General features: G+C 35.8%; 1 protein-coding gene across 3 annotated transcripts in view; it reads left to right on the top strand.

Moving 5' to 3' along the window:
• Positions 1 to 13,409, top strand: part of LOC135209040 (G-protein coupled receptor 54-like) — a 301,797-nt gene extending 288,388 nt beyond the window's left edge. For 2 of the 3 annotated variants that reach the window (XM_064241581.1, XM_064241582.1), the window contains 3 exons: positions 2,726 to 2,872; positions 5,656 to 5,703; positions 9,756 to 13,409. In XM_064241581.1, the coding sequence (XP_064097651.1) occupies positions 2,726 to 2,872; positions 5,656 to 5,703; positions 9,756 to 9,831 (271 nt within the window). In that variant the 3' untranslated portion in view covers positions 9,832 to 13,409. Of the gene's footprint in view, positions 1 to 2,725; positions 2,873 to 5,655; positions 5,729 to 9,755 lie in introns of all 3 variants that reach the window. The other variant, XM_064241583.1, reaches the window with a different exon arrangement.
• The last annotated feature ends 1,591 nt before the right edge of the window (positions 13,410 to 15,000 follow it).

Raw genomic sequence — 15,000 nt, 5'->3', positions numbered from 1 at the left:
GAACAGCAGGTATAATAATAATAATAATAATAATAATAATAATAATAATAATAATAATAATAATAATAATCATAATAATAATTAATAATATAATAATAATAATAATAATAATAATAATAATAATAATAATAATATAAAAAAAAAAAATAAATAAAATAATAATAATAAGAATAATAATAATAATAATAATAATAATAATAATAATAACTAATAATAAATGAATAATATCAACAAATGCCAGAAAACTAGCTTTTCCTTTGTTTTTAGATTTCTGCGGAAGTGTTATGGGCAAGCTAGACTATCAACATTTTTTACACTTCTAGCACCGACCCAAAAATGGGATCGTCCAGGGTGCATACTGAAAGCTCTATACACATTACGCCTGGAAAATGTCGAAGCAATTTACCGACTTGTAAAATATTGCGTCAAAAATGGTTGATAATTCCGGGCCTTCTCTATACATGCATTTATACGAAGCGGCTGTGTAAATGATAAAGGGGAGAAAATCAACGATTCGCAAAATACGCAGAACATTTTTCTAACAAAACTCATTTTTTCTGCTCATCTACTAAAGCTATAACGTTTTTATTTACATTTTCATTTCATTAACTTCTTTTTTTTTTTTTTTTTTTGCAAGGGTTTTTGAAGCGAGATGTTAAGCCAGGAAAAAAAAATAACTTGAAATTCAAATTCATTCGAAAGAGGGTTGGGGAGGAAATAGGGATAGCATCATTTCCAATTCTGGTCAATTATGAAGACCAAGGTTTTTCATCAAGCAAAGTTGGGGGTTTGGGTTGCCAAGTAAGGATGACCGGGACGAGTTTTTTTATTATTATTATTATATTATTATTATGATCTATTCTGGTATCGTTACCTTAATGAGTTGAATATAGAATTTAGGCCAAAAGTCCAAGCACTGGGACCTATGAGGTCATCCAGCACTGAAATGGAAATTCACAGTCAAAGGTTTGAGAGGTGTAACAGAAGGAAAACCTCGTTTTAGAAGGGGTGGAAAGTAATATGAATAAAGAGCATATAAAAGGAGGTACGGTAAAAGGACCGAAAGTGGTAGCACCTAGGGGCCGAAGGAACGTTGCAAAGAACCTTGAGTAATGCCTACAGTGCACCGCATGAGGTCCACTGACGGCACTAGCCCCCCTACGGGATCGTTACCTTAATGAGTTACTGCTATGATCGCTCGAAGGATTTATTCACAGATGATGTCGAATACTGAAGAAAAACAAAGTTAAATAAAGCTGGACAGATTGGAATGGAGACACCAAGGGCAAAGGATGAATGGAATGGAATATAGGATTTTGGCCAAAGGCCAAGCCCTGGGGCCTATGAGGTCATTCGGTGCTGGAAGGAAAACTGAGAGTAAAAAGGTTGCAAAGGTGTACCAGGGGTAAGACCTCAAAGCAGTTGCACTATGAGACGATGGTTAAGAGAGGGCGGAATGTAAAACGGAATTGAATATGAACGGAGGTATAGTAAAAAAGGAATGAAAGGGGTAGCAGGGAGGACCGAAGGGACGCTTCAAAGAACCTTAACTGACATCACTACCTGATGAAAAGCAAAGGGCAGAAAGCACTGCTGCAGCAGAAGGACTGGACGAGACAAAGCAGCCTTTAATAACATTACCTACAGATCCTGGGATTACCGTAGTTCCAGAACGTCCTCAGGCTTGTTGTAGATAGTATCTTGTATTTTACTTATTGTAGACAATATATTGTATTTTGAGAAATCTCTTCCTTCACGACTGGAAATCTCTCCCGAGCGCTCGACCCGAATGCATAATGGAACAAAGGCATCTCGATTCTTCATTGACTTAACGAGGTCTTTGTCGACACGTGAAGTATAATGCTTACTTTGCTTCATATAGTTCTCTCTTTTCCTCTCTCCCTCTGCATTTGGAAGATTTTCCTTACTCCTTTTCCATGCAAATTAGCTCTCTTTTTTTCTGACTTTTGTTTTACACTCGTTCTTCCTTTATTTCTTCTTTGTCAAAATTATTACTTCCCGATATCTGGTTTCAGAGTAAATGTCTATGGCTTTTTTTTTCAATGAGGCATCAATTTTTTTTATAGCAACGCGTGTGTCTGCTTATAAACATTTACTGTCTTTTTTTATTGCTTAAGTGCTCCTGGTAAACGATAAAGTGAACAGCCTCCCTTCCTAGGTCCCTCATTACAGAAGCGATACAGCCGAAAGGGAAAGGAAACTGACTCAAGATACAAAACTGGAATATCCAAGATACAAAATTTGAATATTCTGAGTCGACTGGTTTTCATGTCATCGAACTGTGTATGAAAGGCTAGAAAAAAAAATAAATAAATAAAAATAAATCACTGACCTCGAGAAGTCATGTTATTTAACATTATGACGTACTTCTCAAGCTTGTCCTTGAAGATATAACAATTTGTTTCCTTTTTGATTTGCAGTAACCCTTTTATCGCGTCAGTAATGATGTAAAGCTATAATTCTTATCAAAGTTTGCAAATTTTGTTTTCACTTCTTATTACAAATGTGGCGAAGTTTCTTTTCCGTTTCCTTTGGATAGCAAACGTTATTTTTTTCCTCAGGGATGAAGCTAACTTCTTGTCCTTCCTACTTATTACTGCATATACCATCATTAAGTGTCACGCTCTCCGTATTTATTAATGATTTCGAAGCGAATACTTATCATTATCTATGACCCATCAAGTCTCCTCTTTCCTTTGAACAGTTCCACCAATCCTATCGTGTACGGCTTCATGTCCAGAAACTTTAGGAAGGGATTCCGGAGGGCGCTGTGCTCTGTAGTCCGTCAGGATGAAGGTCACCACTCCCTGTCTCAGTCCCACACCCTTCGGCCGGTCACTGGTGCTAATAGGTGAGTTGCACGCACATTCTAAATCGTTATCATTGCTAGGAGTTTGCAAGTTCAGCGAATGGGAGAGCATACCATAAAAGAACCTCTTGTGTTGGCCTCTGGTACTAAAAGCCAAATAGCCCATAGACTCAAGCAGTTTCCTAACGTCAAGCAAATACCACATACACTTGTCTAATTGTCAGAACTCCACTAAAATACTAAAGGTAGTTTATAATGCCAAGTGCCTAGTTTCTACTGTTAAGTGAATAGCCAAAGCATTCAGGATAATTGCTTAGGCTAGCTTAGAAGACGACAACATAATCAGAGTGGTTCCTAGACCTAGGTAAATAGCCAAATCACTCGGGCTGTTTGCAGGCATTAATAGGTGAGTAGTAGTGAGTTGGGATACTCTAGGAGTTGAATAGTTAAAAACTCAGATGGGCAGCGAGTGCCTGATGAGTGAACGATACAACTAGGGTCACTCGAGCTAATATCTTGGTAACTTAGCCTTCAAACCTTACCTACAGTTGCAAGAGTTAAGTGAGTAATATGCATAGTCAGATTGGTCACTCGAACTAAAGGCCACCATTCACGCTCACACCAAATGTCAGTGAAACAGTCAGACTAGATGCTTGCTAGCCAGTTTGAGCGTGTATGGCGGTAGTTTGAACTGAATGACTGGCTTGTGGTGTGAAATGATGTTTGTTTGTTTGTTTGTATGTGTTTTTACGTTTCATGGAACCAGTGGTTATTCAGCAATGGGGTGTGAAATGGAAAAACTAGCTTTCAGTGCAGTAGCACTGACAAGCTATTTAGTCGTGTGTAGTGGGGAGGTGTGACGTTAAGTGTCAGTTCTAGCCTCATTGTTTGAGTGTAGTGTTGTCCTAATAGAATTATCTGTTGGCTATTATTACATAAAATTTATGCATTGAGAAATAAGGCGAAGCATAATTTATTATTTGGTTGTAAACTGTCTCTATATATCTGTGAGTGTAGGGTAACTTAATAATATATATATATATATATATATATATATATATATATATATATATATATATATATATATATATATATATATATATATATATATATATATATATATATATTATATATATATATATATATATATATATATATATATATATATATATATATATATATATATATATATATTATATATATACTATATATATATATATATATATATACACGTGAGTGTGTGTATAGAATGTATATTATATATGCAAATTCCCAATTAAAAGAAATGTTGTATTTGGCACTGTTACTTATTTACCTTCAAATACTGTTTCCTCAATGAAGTTCACATCGCCTTGTAAGTTTCAGGGATGATTTGCCCCAATGATTGAGCAGAAATGGTTGCAGTGAATTTCAGATCCTCATAACTTCGTCCAGGGGCGACGAATCGTAGTGTAGCTATTAATCTTTCATGGGCTGGTATGAATTTGCTCATACAAGTATCTTGTTCAAGATCCATTCGAAGATAATTGTACCCGACATCTTTCTCTAATAATAGTTCTTTCAAAATGTTGGTGCGAGATAGCTTCAGTCGTTTCAACGACCAGTCTTTAGTCCATTTTCTTCGCTCACGTTTCATTTTGCTTAACATCATAACCAACAAACCAGTGGTGCTCAGAGACATTGTCTCGATATCTTCTGGCGCGAGACCTCATAGTGGGGTGGTGCCGTCAGTGCACCGCGGGGTGCACTGTAGGCATTCCTAAAGGTCCTTTGCAGCGTCCCTTCAGCCCCTAGCTCCAATCCCTTTCGTTCATTTTACTGTAACTCCAATGTTATTATATATTCATCTTGCTATCTACATTCTCCTAACAATTTTTTTAGTGCAACTGCGAGGTTTTCCAAACCTTTCAAAACTATCTACTCTCAATTTCCTTTCAAGCGCTGAATGACTTCATAGGTCACAGTGCTTGCCCTTTGACCTAAACTTTATATTCCCTTCCCATCCATTCCATTCCATTCTTGCGCAAGAGGATAACCATGGCTGTCCTCTCACAACAAAATATCAATTAGAACTGAGGCATTGATTGACTGCAACCCGAAATGAATAGTGTGTGGATACGACTGAGGTTCTTCAGTGTTTCAGTTCACTCCAACTGACAGATGTGAGCGTGTATGCATGGGGCCCGTAACAGGCTAGTGGTTGATAGTCTCTGCCGGCTCTCTACCGGCAAGAGCAATCGACATACTCAGACTGGACACTGGAGTTATAGATCAGTAACTTAGGCTCTCTGGTGGTTATATTAGGTGGGTATTCAAAGAAGTCACTTTGGTTATTGAAGCTCAAATGGAATTAGTCTACCCATTAAGGCTGGTTAACAGCAAGAAGTTAGTAATCTACACAGATACATTGGTCACCAAAGCTTGTGAAGAATTTGGGTAGAAATATGGGTCTAGCACAATATTTCAAAAATGTTCAAGCTTGCTTTGCAAATCATATATTTTCTTTTCTGGTGATCGACAGATCTGAATACTTTAGGGGTCAAGGGTTCTGACAAATAATGAAAAATGTTACATAATAAAGACCCTCTTCTATAACCTATGCTTCAACATACCTAAAACCGCTTGTACATCAGTTCTAGCCTGAAACAAGCAGTGTTTTACATTTACCGTCAAATTTAAGATATGCACCATCTCCGAAAAAGTAACCCACGAAAACAAAACCTATTTATAAGTAAAGGAATTCCTTTTCACTAATTGTATTTTTCCTTTTCACTAATTGTATTTAATTGCATCAATATAACAATATTTTTTTTTTACTTTTTCAGAGTTCTTAAAAACACAAGCAACGGAACTACAAATACCACGCGAGTCAGGTAAAAGGAATTTTGCAGTCAATCGGTAATGTTAACCAGATGTTGTCTGTTTTCTTTTAAACCCTTTTACTGATTTTTGTTTCTGTGAAATGATTTTAGTGTTGTATCTTGATTTTATAACCTTCCTATGGGCACGCAATAGTCACCATTCCTAACCCCCCACCCCAACCCCATACCCTCCCTGTCTTGTATATACTTATTATTTACGCATTGTTATTTATGGAAATACTTTTTTTTATTGACTCCAAAATCTTGCTGTTAATGTTTGGAGTCCTCTCAGTCATTACTTGTAATGAAGTTTATTTCTCCATCTGGCCGGTATAGCAGTCGTTTTTAAAGCCAAATAAGCTAGATACCCAGACGAAATATAAAAGAAAATTACATATGCACTGTTTCGTAATTCACATTTTATAAAATATTAGGACACCTTGACGCACAAGTTGATTAACATAACATCATTATTCAGAGAAAATGTCGATAATGCACAGTGAATAATTTAATCACTCTCAAAATTGATTAAACAATATAAAAACAAGTAAGCTTATGGACAACACTGGCTCAAACAATTCTCCAACTCTGACGGTAAAAGAGGACAAAACGTTCATAGAGTTATTACCTCAAAAAATTAAAAACAAATTTTAATAGAACATTTTGCAGTTTAAATATATACTTATATGTATATATATATATATATATATATATATATATATATATATAGTATATATATATTTTTACATATATATTTGTATATATATATATAATACAATATATAATATAAAATTAAACAGTTGTTTGATTGATATTCAAAACATATTAAACCTTATCAATTCTGTTTCTCTCCACGGGAAAATAACTCATATGACTCTTCAGTAGATACTATTCCAACGACTTTTCCTTTGAAGAGAGAAAAAAGAAAAAAAGTTCCTCACCTGTTAAAACCCCTGTTTGCACTGTCACTTAGTGGAAGCCTGTAATCTAATGATTCTTCCTTTGCAACCCAAAGTGCTGGTATTCTTTCCCTTCCTCTGCATTTCCTGTCTATTGTAACCTTTCTTAATTCAAAAGAGGGAGATCAGGATCTTTCTTTGTGGTTACCCCATCTTGTGAAATTCTTTAGTGTAAGCTCAGGAATTATGGTACGACCTTCTCGTGTATTACATTAAATCTAACGCGTTTCTTATACTGTATACTCCAACTAGTGTACCCCTATAGTTAAAAATAAATAACTTATTATAAGGACCAGTAGTGGGGAAGCCTGACCCACGCTGGACGACGACAGATCTAAATGTAGTCGATTTCCTGCAGACTTACTGTCACTACCAACAGAAGGAAGTAATTATAGATACGCACTGAACCTTATTTTACGTAGATACTGGCAATTTAAATGAATTTGATTACAGAACTGTCATCAAAACATATTATGCTAATAGTAGTAAACTTTCATAATATCTTTATATATATTGTTTTTTCAAAAAAATATATTTCATGAAAATATTTTAGAAAAATATATTTAATTTCCAAAATATATATCTAATTAAGTTTAAATCAGTCACATCATACTCCAGGTATTATTCAGAAATAATTTGACACACCATCTAGAAAATTTAGCCTTTAATTTCATCCTGCAATACGCCTATTTAAATAATGATATACCAGTTTAAATTACAATGCAAGAAATGTTCACATATCTACTATATGCCAGCATAATTTACCTTATTATTATTATTATTATTATTATTATTATTATTTTTTTTTTTTTTTTTGTGCTCTATCACAGTCCTCCAATTCGACTGGGTGGTATTTATAGTGTGGGGTTCCGGGTTGCATCCTGCCTCCTTAGGAGTCCATCACTTTTCTTACTATGTGTGCCGTTTCTAGGATCACACTCTTCTGCATGAGGCCCGGAGCTACTTCAGCCTCTAGTTTTTCTAGATTCCTTTTCAGGGATCTTGGGATCGTGCCTAGTGCTCCTATGATTATGGGTACGATTTCCACTGGCATATCCCATATCCTTCTTATTTCTATTTTCAGATCTTGATACTTATCCATTTTTTCCCTCTCTTTCTCTTCAACTCTGGTGTCCCATGGTATTGCGACATCAATGAGTGATACTTTCTTCTTGACTTTGTCAATCAACGTCACGTCTGGTCTGTTTGCACGTATCACCCTATCCGTCCTGATACCATAGTCCCAGAGGATCTTTGTCTGATCGTTTTCTATCACTCCCTCAGGTTGGTGCTCGTACCACTTATTACTGCAAGGTAGCTGATGTTTCTTGCACAGGCTCCAGTGGAGGGCTTTTGCCACTGAATCATGCCTTTTTTTGTACTGGTTCTGTGCAAGTGCCGGGCATTCGCTTGCTATGTGGTTTATGGTTTCATTTTTCGTATTGCACTTCCTACATATGGGAGAGATGTTATTTCCATCTATCGTTCTTTGAACATATCTGGTTCTTAGGGCCTGATCTTGTGCCACTGTTATCATTCCTTCAGTTTCCTTCTTTAGCTCTCCCCTCTGTAGCCATTGCCATGTGTCATCGCTGGCTAGTTCTTTAGTCTGTCTCATGTATTGTCCGTGCATTGGTTTGTTGTGCCAGTCCTCTGTTCTGTCTGTCATTCTCCTGTCTCTGTATATTTCTGGGTCTTCGTCTACTTTTATTAGTCCTTCTTCCCATGCACTCTTTAGCCACTCGTCTTCACTGGTTTTCAGATATTGCCCCAGTGCTCTGTTCTCGATGTTGACGCAGTCCTCTATACTTAGTAGTCCTCTCCCTCCTTCCTTTCGTGTTATGTATAGTCTGTCCGTATTTGCTCTTGGGTGTAGTGCTTTGTGTATTGTCATATGTTTCCTGGTTTTCTGATCTATGCTGCGGAGTTCTGCCTTCGTCCATTCCACTATTCCTGCGCTGTATCTGATTATTATTATTATTATTATTTTATTATTATTATTATTATTATTATTATTATTATTATTATTATTATTATTATTATTATTATTATTATTATTATTATTATTATATTCATAAATGTACAAACATTTATAAGGTACAAACTTGAAAAACCATTACATGAAAAGTAAAATTTCAATGAGAACAAAGGTAAACTGAAGAAAACAATCACCAAAGCAAAATTTTGGTAAAACAATGAGACTGAATAAAATAACAAAAACTTATGAAACTTTTTTGATAAAAAATAATATAAATCCCGATATTTTTACTGATGAAACTTACAGTCATGCGAGAATATCTTAAATCTATTCACACTAAACATACTGACTGGCTTAAACTGCAAATTCTCATAAAAGCAATTTCGCGGTTCAGTGAATCTTAAAGAATGTCTCTGCGTCCAAAAGCAAAATTTAAAAGAGCCAAGGTCATGTTAAAATTTTCAAAAATAATTCGTAACTACCTCTAGGTCTTTTGTGAAGGCATTTCCTTTCCATAGAAATAAAAAAAAAATATGATTTTCAATTAAACTGCATTGTTCTTTCATCATTTTGATCTATATAGAATTATTTGACAATTAGTGAGATATAAACTACAATTTATGACCCTTAGGCTATCTTTGGAACTCAAAAAAGAAAATATATTGACAGATTATTATTATTATTACTATTATTATTATTTTTTTTTTTTTTTGCTCTATCACAGTACTCTAATTCAACTGGGTGGTATTTATAGTGTAGGGTTCCGGGTTGCATCCTGCCTCCTTAGGAGTCCATCACTTTTCTTACTATGTGCGCCGTTTCTAGGATCACACTCTTCTGCCTGAGTCCTGGAGCTACTTCAGCCTCTAGTTTTTCCAGATTCCTTTTCAGGGATCTTGGGATCGTGCCTAGTGTTCCTATGATTATGGGTACAATTCCCACTGGCATATCCCATATCCTTCTTATTTCTATTTTCAGGTCATGATACTTATCCATTTTTTCCCTTTCTTTCTCTTCAACACTGGTGTCCCATGGAATTGCGACATCAAAATCAAGAAGAAAGTATCACTCATTATTATTATTATTATTATTATTATTATTATTATTATTATTATTCTCCTCTACAGGAACGAATACGGTCGAAGAGGTCATGCTATCTCCACGGAGAGTCCGAAACCTGGATATGATTCCTGCCACATTTAACAGAGATGAAGGAAAATAGAGATGATAAAATCGAAGGGGAACTTACCTCGTGCTTGAAAGAGCGAGAGGGACATTAAAAAAGCAAGAATGTCACCAAACAAAAAGGAAGCATCGTGACTCTTGGTTAAAAGAACGAGAAGAAAAGTGACTAGTGATCCATTAACGAGCGGGAAAGCAATAAATGAAAAATGACGTGAAAGGGAACGTAACTAGTTTTTAAAAGAAAGAGAATGGTGATTAACTTATTTTTAAAAAGTGACCTGCGCTTACAAGAAGGAGACAGGTGATTAATTGGATGAGAGGGAACGTGATTCTTGTGAATTGGTGTTTTAGTGGGCGGGCGTAACGTACTGATTACTAGAGGGAACGTACATGCGACTGTAAGAACGAAAAAAGAACGTGGTAATGGATTACAGGGGTAAGATGAAACTTGCCTGGTAACTTAAAGAAACGAAAGTGAACGAAGAGGAAAAAAAAGAAAAAACTGAACAGTTAGTTCGCAAATATACAAGTGAAGAGAACCCGCAATATAAATGAGTGAATGAAAATACCTTACTAAAATGTTTGTGTCGCTGTGATGGGACCCATAACTGCTCAACTTCTGGCTTACTCATTTATGTGGAATAAGAATATAGATATATGCTATATATATTTACTAAAGAGTGAACTATTTAAGCTTTAAGATTAACATGAAAGACAGACGTGAATGAAGGAATGTGACATTTTCTGCAATTAAGGGCCAGCTTTCGACATTTCTAAACACTTAGTGATCATAATGCTCATTACTGGATAGAATTAGATGAACGTGGGTTCTTTGGAGTTAAGAATGTTAGTATGTGTTTTATTTGAGAGAAAAAAAAATATCATGGGTGCATGGGATCTGAAAGTACCAGTAATCACAAACTGATTGATGTGCTTGTGTGTACACCTTTAAAAGAAGCATTTCGAAACTGCAGAAATGTTCGGATTTTTTTCAGTGTTCTGGAATATTCAGAAAAGTGCGATTTCCCAGTGAAATGTGTTAGATTTTAATATTTATAGCCTATCTATCTACGAAAAATGTTTAACGTCTTTTAAATCACGTGGAATATTTAAGAGAGAAATATTCCGTTTAGTGTTTGGTGCTCCGTTTTTGAAAACGGTTGGATATCTTAGATATTTTCAAGAGGAATTTCTCTTAAAATATTCTGAAACAATAATAACGTTTTAGATTTGTTATACAGGCCGAAACGTTTCTGACAGACTTCTCTCTGAATGTTGCAACCAATTAAAATATATTTTAGAATACTTTCTTCATTATTGGTAGAAATTATTCTTGAAGGCTGATTCGGAGACCTAAAATACCTTAAAAATAAATCCAAATCTGAATCTGATTTTCTTCCTTGGACTCACTCCAACTGAAAGTTAGTGCACTGGCGACCTTGACCTACTGTTAAAGGTAGAAGCCAATGCGACTGCATCTTCAGGGAGGTTCCAGTGTCTGTATTCTACCGCTCTGGCTGAGGAGCAAATTTTTTTATAGTGAGATTCAAAGAAAACTAATTTAGCACAAAATCATATTAAAGCCGATCATTGAAAGTCGATTTATTGAACTTAATCTTGCGTCTCATTCGTTTTTGAATAGTGAGGCATTCCAATGCATTGTATCCAGTTTGTGGCTTTTCTTTACGAAAAGAAGAATAAAGAATAAAGTCTCTCTTCAATGAGGACAGGTTACAGGAGTCGGGAAACTCAGAAGCAGGCAATAATTCCACATACAAATGAATGACGAACCTTCATTGTATAATAATACCTAAGTGAATGTTGTAATTATCCAAGAATGACACATTAGTGAAAATTGGAACAATGTCTCATTCCTGCGTAATATATAACTTTTTTTTTCATTTCCTTTATAAGTCATCAGGGGGAGAATTAAGTTAGTATTTATTTATAATCTTTATCATCATTCTTCTCATTCTTCATTATTTATGTCTCGTTCATTTTTCCATCATTGTCTTTCTCTTAATCAAGCTCTTGAGATGTCAAGTCATTTTCACTGTCAGTATCATTCCTTGTCATCGTCTTGTCACTGTTATATCACTAACATTTTCCTAAAATTTCTTCAGAATCATATAATGACCATGATCCAGAATAGCATTATTATATCTGACTATTTCTCTAACCATTATCACTATCATAACTCAAAGAATCTCATCGCCTTATTACTAATACAATTATTATAACTATTATCATTTGCGCTACGATTGTCAGTACCATGTCATTTATCGATGTCACTACAATGAATATTTGCTCTTCATCATATAATTTCCATTATCGGTCTAACTGAAATCATCACTATCATGAATATTAGTTGCAGTGAAATTTTGACAAAATGACCGAATTTCCATCAGCACTTTTCATCTCATCGTGTTCGCTAAGAATTTGTCACTATCACACAATTATCATTATCTCCATGAATGTTATTAATTAATATCACCATCATTTTTGTACAATTTGTCATTAGGAGAACGTTTCAACGCCTTTTTTCATCACAAATCTATATCAATCTCATCGTGACATCTTACAGTATCATACAAAATGTTTAAACAGCACTTTTTCATTTTACCTTTATCTGAAATATATTACTCGTCCACAAATCTTGCAATCACCCATCAAACTTTTTAAAAATATTTTCCACAAATGGTACTGCTAAAATATCAAACATCACCAGTCTGTAATTCTTCGCCTTCAATCACTTTATTAATAACGTGTAATCAATTAAATCCTGTAGTTAATTACGGCCGAGACTAACATACTTGATTAGCTCATCATAGACGACTTAATCAAGTTTATTAATCATCAAACGTATAAACTTCATTAGCAACGTAATTGAAGTCACGACTAATTTCGTTTGCTTGTTAATATCCTATTCATGAACCACAATATTATTCAAATTTTCAAATCAATCATTTGAACACCTGAAAACCATACAGCCAAAGCATCCTTCATCCAATCATAATCTTACTATTCAAGGTAATATCAATTTGTCAACATTTTTATCTCATCACTCATTCACTGTTTTCATTGGTCGCATTATGATAGTGTTTCCTCTATCTTTTCATTTCATTATACTTCAGTCGTCCTATTCCATATTGCCATCGCAATTACGCCGCTATTTTCTTCCTTACAATTTTCTCATTACGAAATGCACAGCTGAACAGTTCAGATCTGCACTCATTAATCATCGCAAATCTAGCTCATCGTCATCCTCATTATGGCAGTCATCAGTCACTGCACAGAGTATTCACGTACCTATCATAAAACACCAGTGATCGTTACTGTGTCATTAATGCTTCTCATGGCTGTTAATGAGCTTTGTGTTAAATCCACGGGGGAGGATTTCTTAAAACAGATATTATTTCACAGTTTCATACTATGTATGAATGTAATCCTTATGTATATTCACACAGGTACATGCATAGAACATGTTTTCATTTGAATATAAACTAAGTCGACTTGAGTGAGAAGACACGGTGAAGAAGTAGGGATTTTATACCGATGAAACAAAATGGAAACTATAGAATCTTAGGTGAGTCCACCGTATAGTAATACGTGTCAGGAAGACGAGTCGGCAACTTATCACATCCACATCACAAACATGTTTAAAACAATTCAACGATGAAGTGGAGACGAAACTCTGGCAAAAGCTGGACAATCGTATGAAGCACTTATAAAAATACTAATAAGTTTTGACTGATATTCAATCTATTTGTGAAGTACTATATGCGATAAGTTACCGACCTGTGTTGATGACATGCTTTACTTTCGTGTGGACTCACACTAACGTTATGGGCAATTTCTTTGTCCCTCCTCAGACAGAAAGGTAAAGTTGTAAGTTACCTGTATTTCTCTCTGCACACAGACTGAGCCTGAGGAGAAGGTAGGTTGTCCCCTCTATAACGAATACAGAAAAAAATTGTGCACCATGGAGTGGAAGACAGTAAAACCTAAAGTTACAGGCAACTAGGTATGTTCCTCTTCCTAACGTGAACAATAACGATTCTAAGGGCTACTTGAGAGTATGTCCCATTCGGCCCGCCACTAACTTTCAGTTAAGTTAAAGTATATCTTAGTTTCACCTGACCACTGAGCTGATTAACAGCTCTCCTAGGGCTGGCCCGAAGGATTAGATATTTTTACGTAAATAGGAACCAATTGGTTACCTAGCAACGGAACCTACAGCTTTTATTGTGCGATCCGAACCACATTACATCGAGAAATGAATTTCTACCACCAGAAATAAACTCCTCTGGTTTCGCGTTGGCCGAACCGAGAATCGAACTTCGGACCACCGGAATGGCAGCCGAGTGCGAAATGCACTCGGCCAACGTGGAACTACTAACTTTCAGTAGGTTCCTCGTTGGATGTTGAGTCGGTCGGTTGCGTACTCGCCTACCGACTTCGTTCCCAGCTGCAGCCAGCTTGGAATCAGAGGAATGTATTTCTGGCGATTAGAAATTTATTTCTCGATATTATGTGGTTCGGATCACACAACAAGCTGTAGGTCCCGTCCCTAAGTAACTCTTTGGTTCCGAGCAACATAAATAAATACCTAACTCTTCGGGCTAGCCCAAGGAGAGCTATTAATCAACTCAGTGGTCTGGTTAAACTAATATAACTTGCGTAGTTATTCCTGTGCAGGCAAAACTGAACCCACTCAAGTTCAGTTTTGCCTGCACAGGCATAACTGCACAGGTAAAACTGAATGCTATAACGTGGGTTTGGTTTCGCCTGCACAGGCCGATTGCGCGGGCATAACTGCGCAGGCATAATTGAGCGTTAGTGGCGGCCTTTAGGCAAACACTGAAGAAGTTGGATACCAGTACCTGTGTGTGGAAAGAGAACCAAATATCATGTGCAGTCATTCTGCCCCTCTCCAGGCTGACGTAACTGTCATATGGGAAGTGAGCTCCTCCTCGAACAATAATGAAGAAATCGGCTTCCAATGTCATTAAAAATGAGGTAGGGCCTAGTGACTGCGTGAATGTAACACTCATGTTTCTATTTGTTTCAATGATATAGTATTCCTGCTTAAATGTACACACATGCATAAACAACACCACAAACAATAGTCTTCACGTTTTCTGTTAGAATTCACACTGAAACGGGTTTCCGACAGTCCTTTCTTAC

Source organism: Macrobrachium nipponense, chromosome 37 (assembly GCF_015104395.2).
Source record: "Macrobrachium nipponense isolate FS-2020 chromosome 37, ASM1510439v2, whole genome shotgun sequence".
Lineage (NCBI taxonomy): Eukaryota > Metazoa > Arthropoda > Malacostraca > Decapoda > Palaemonidae > Macrobrachium > Macrobrachium nipponense.
Note: the sequence above shows the minus strand (reverse complement) of the source record. Positions and strands in the feature narration are given on the sequence as shown.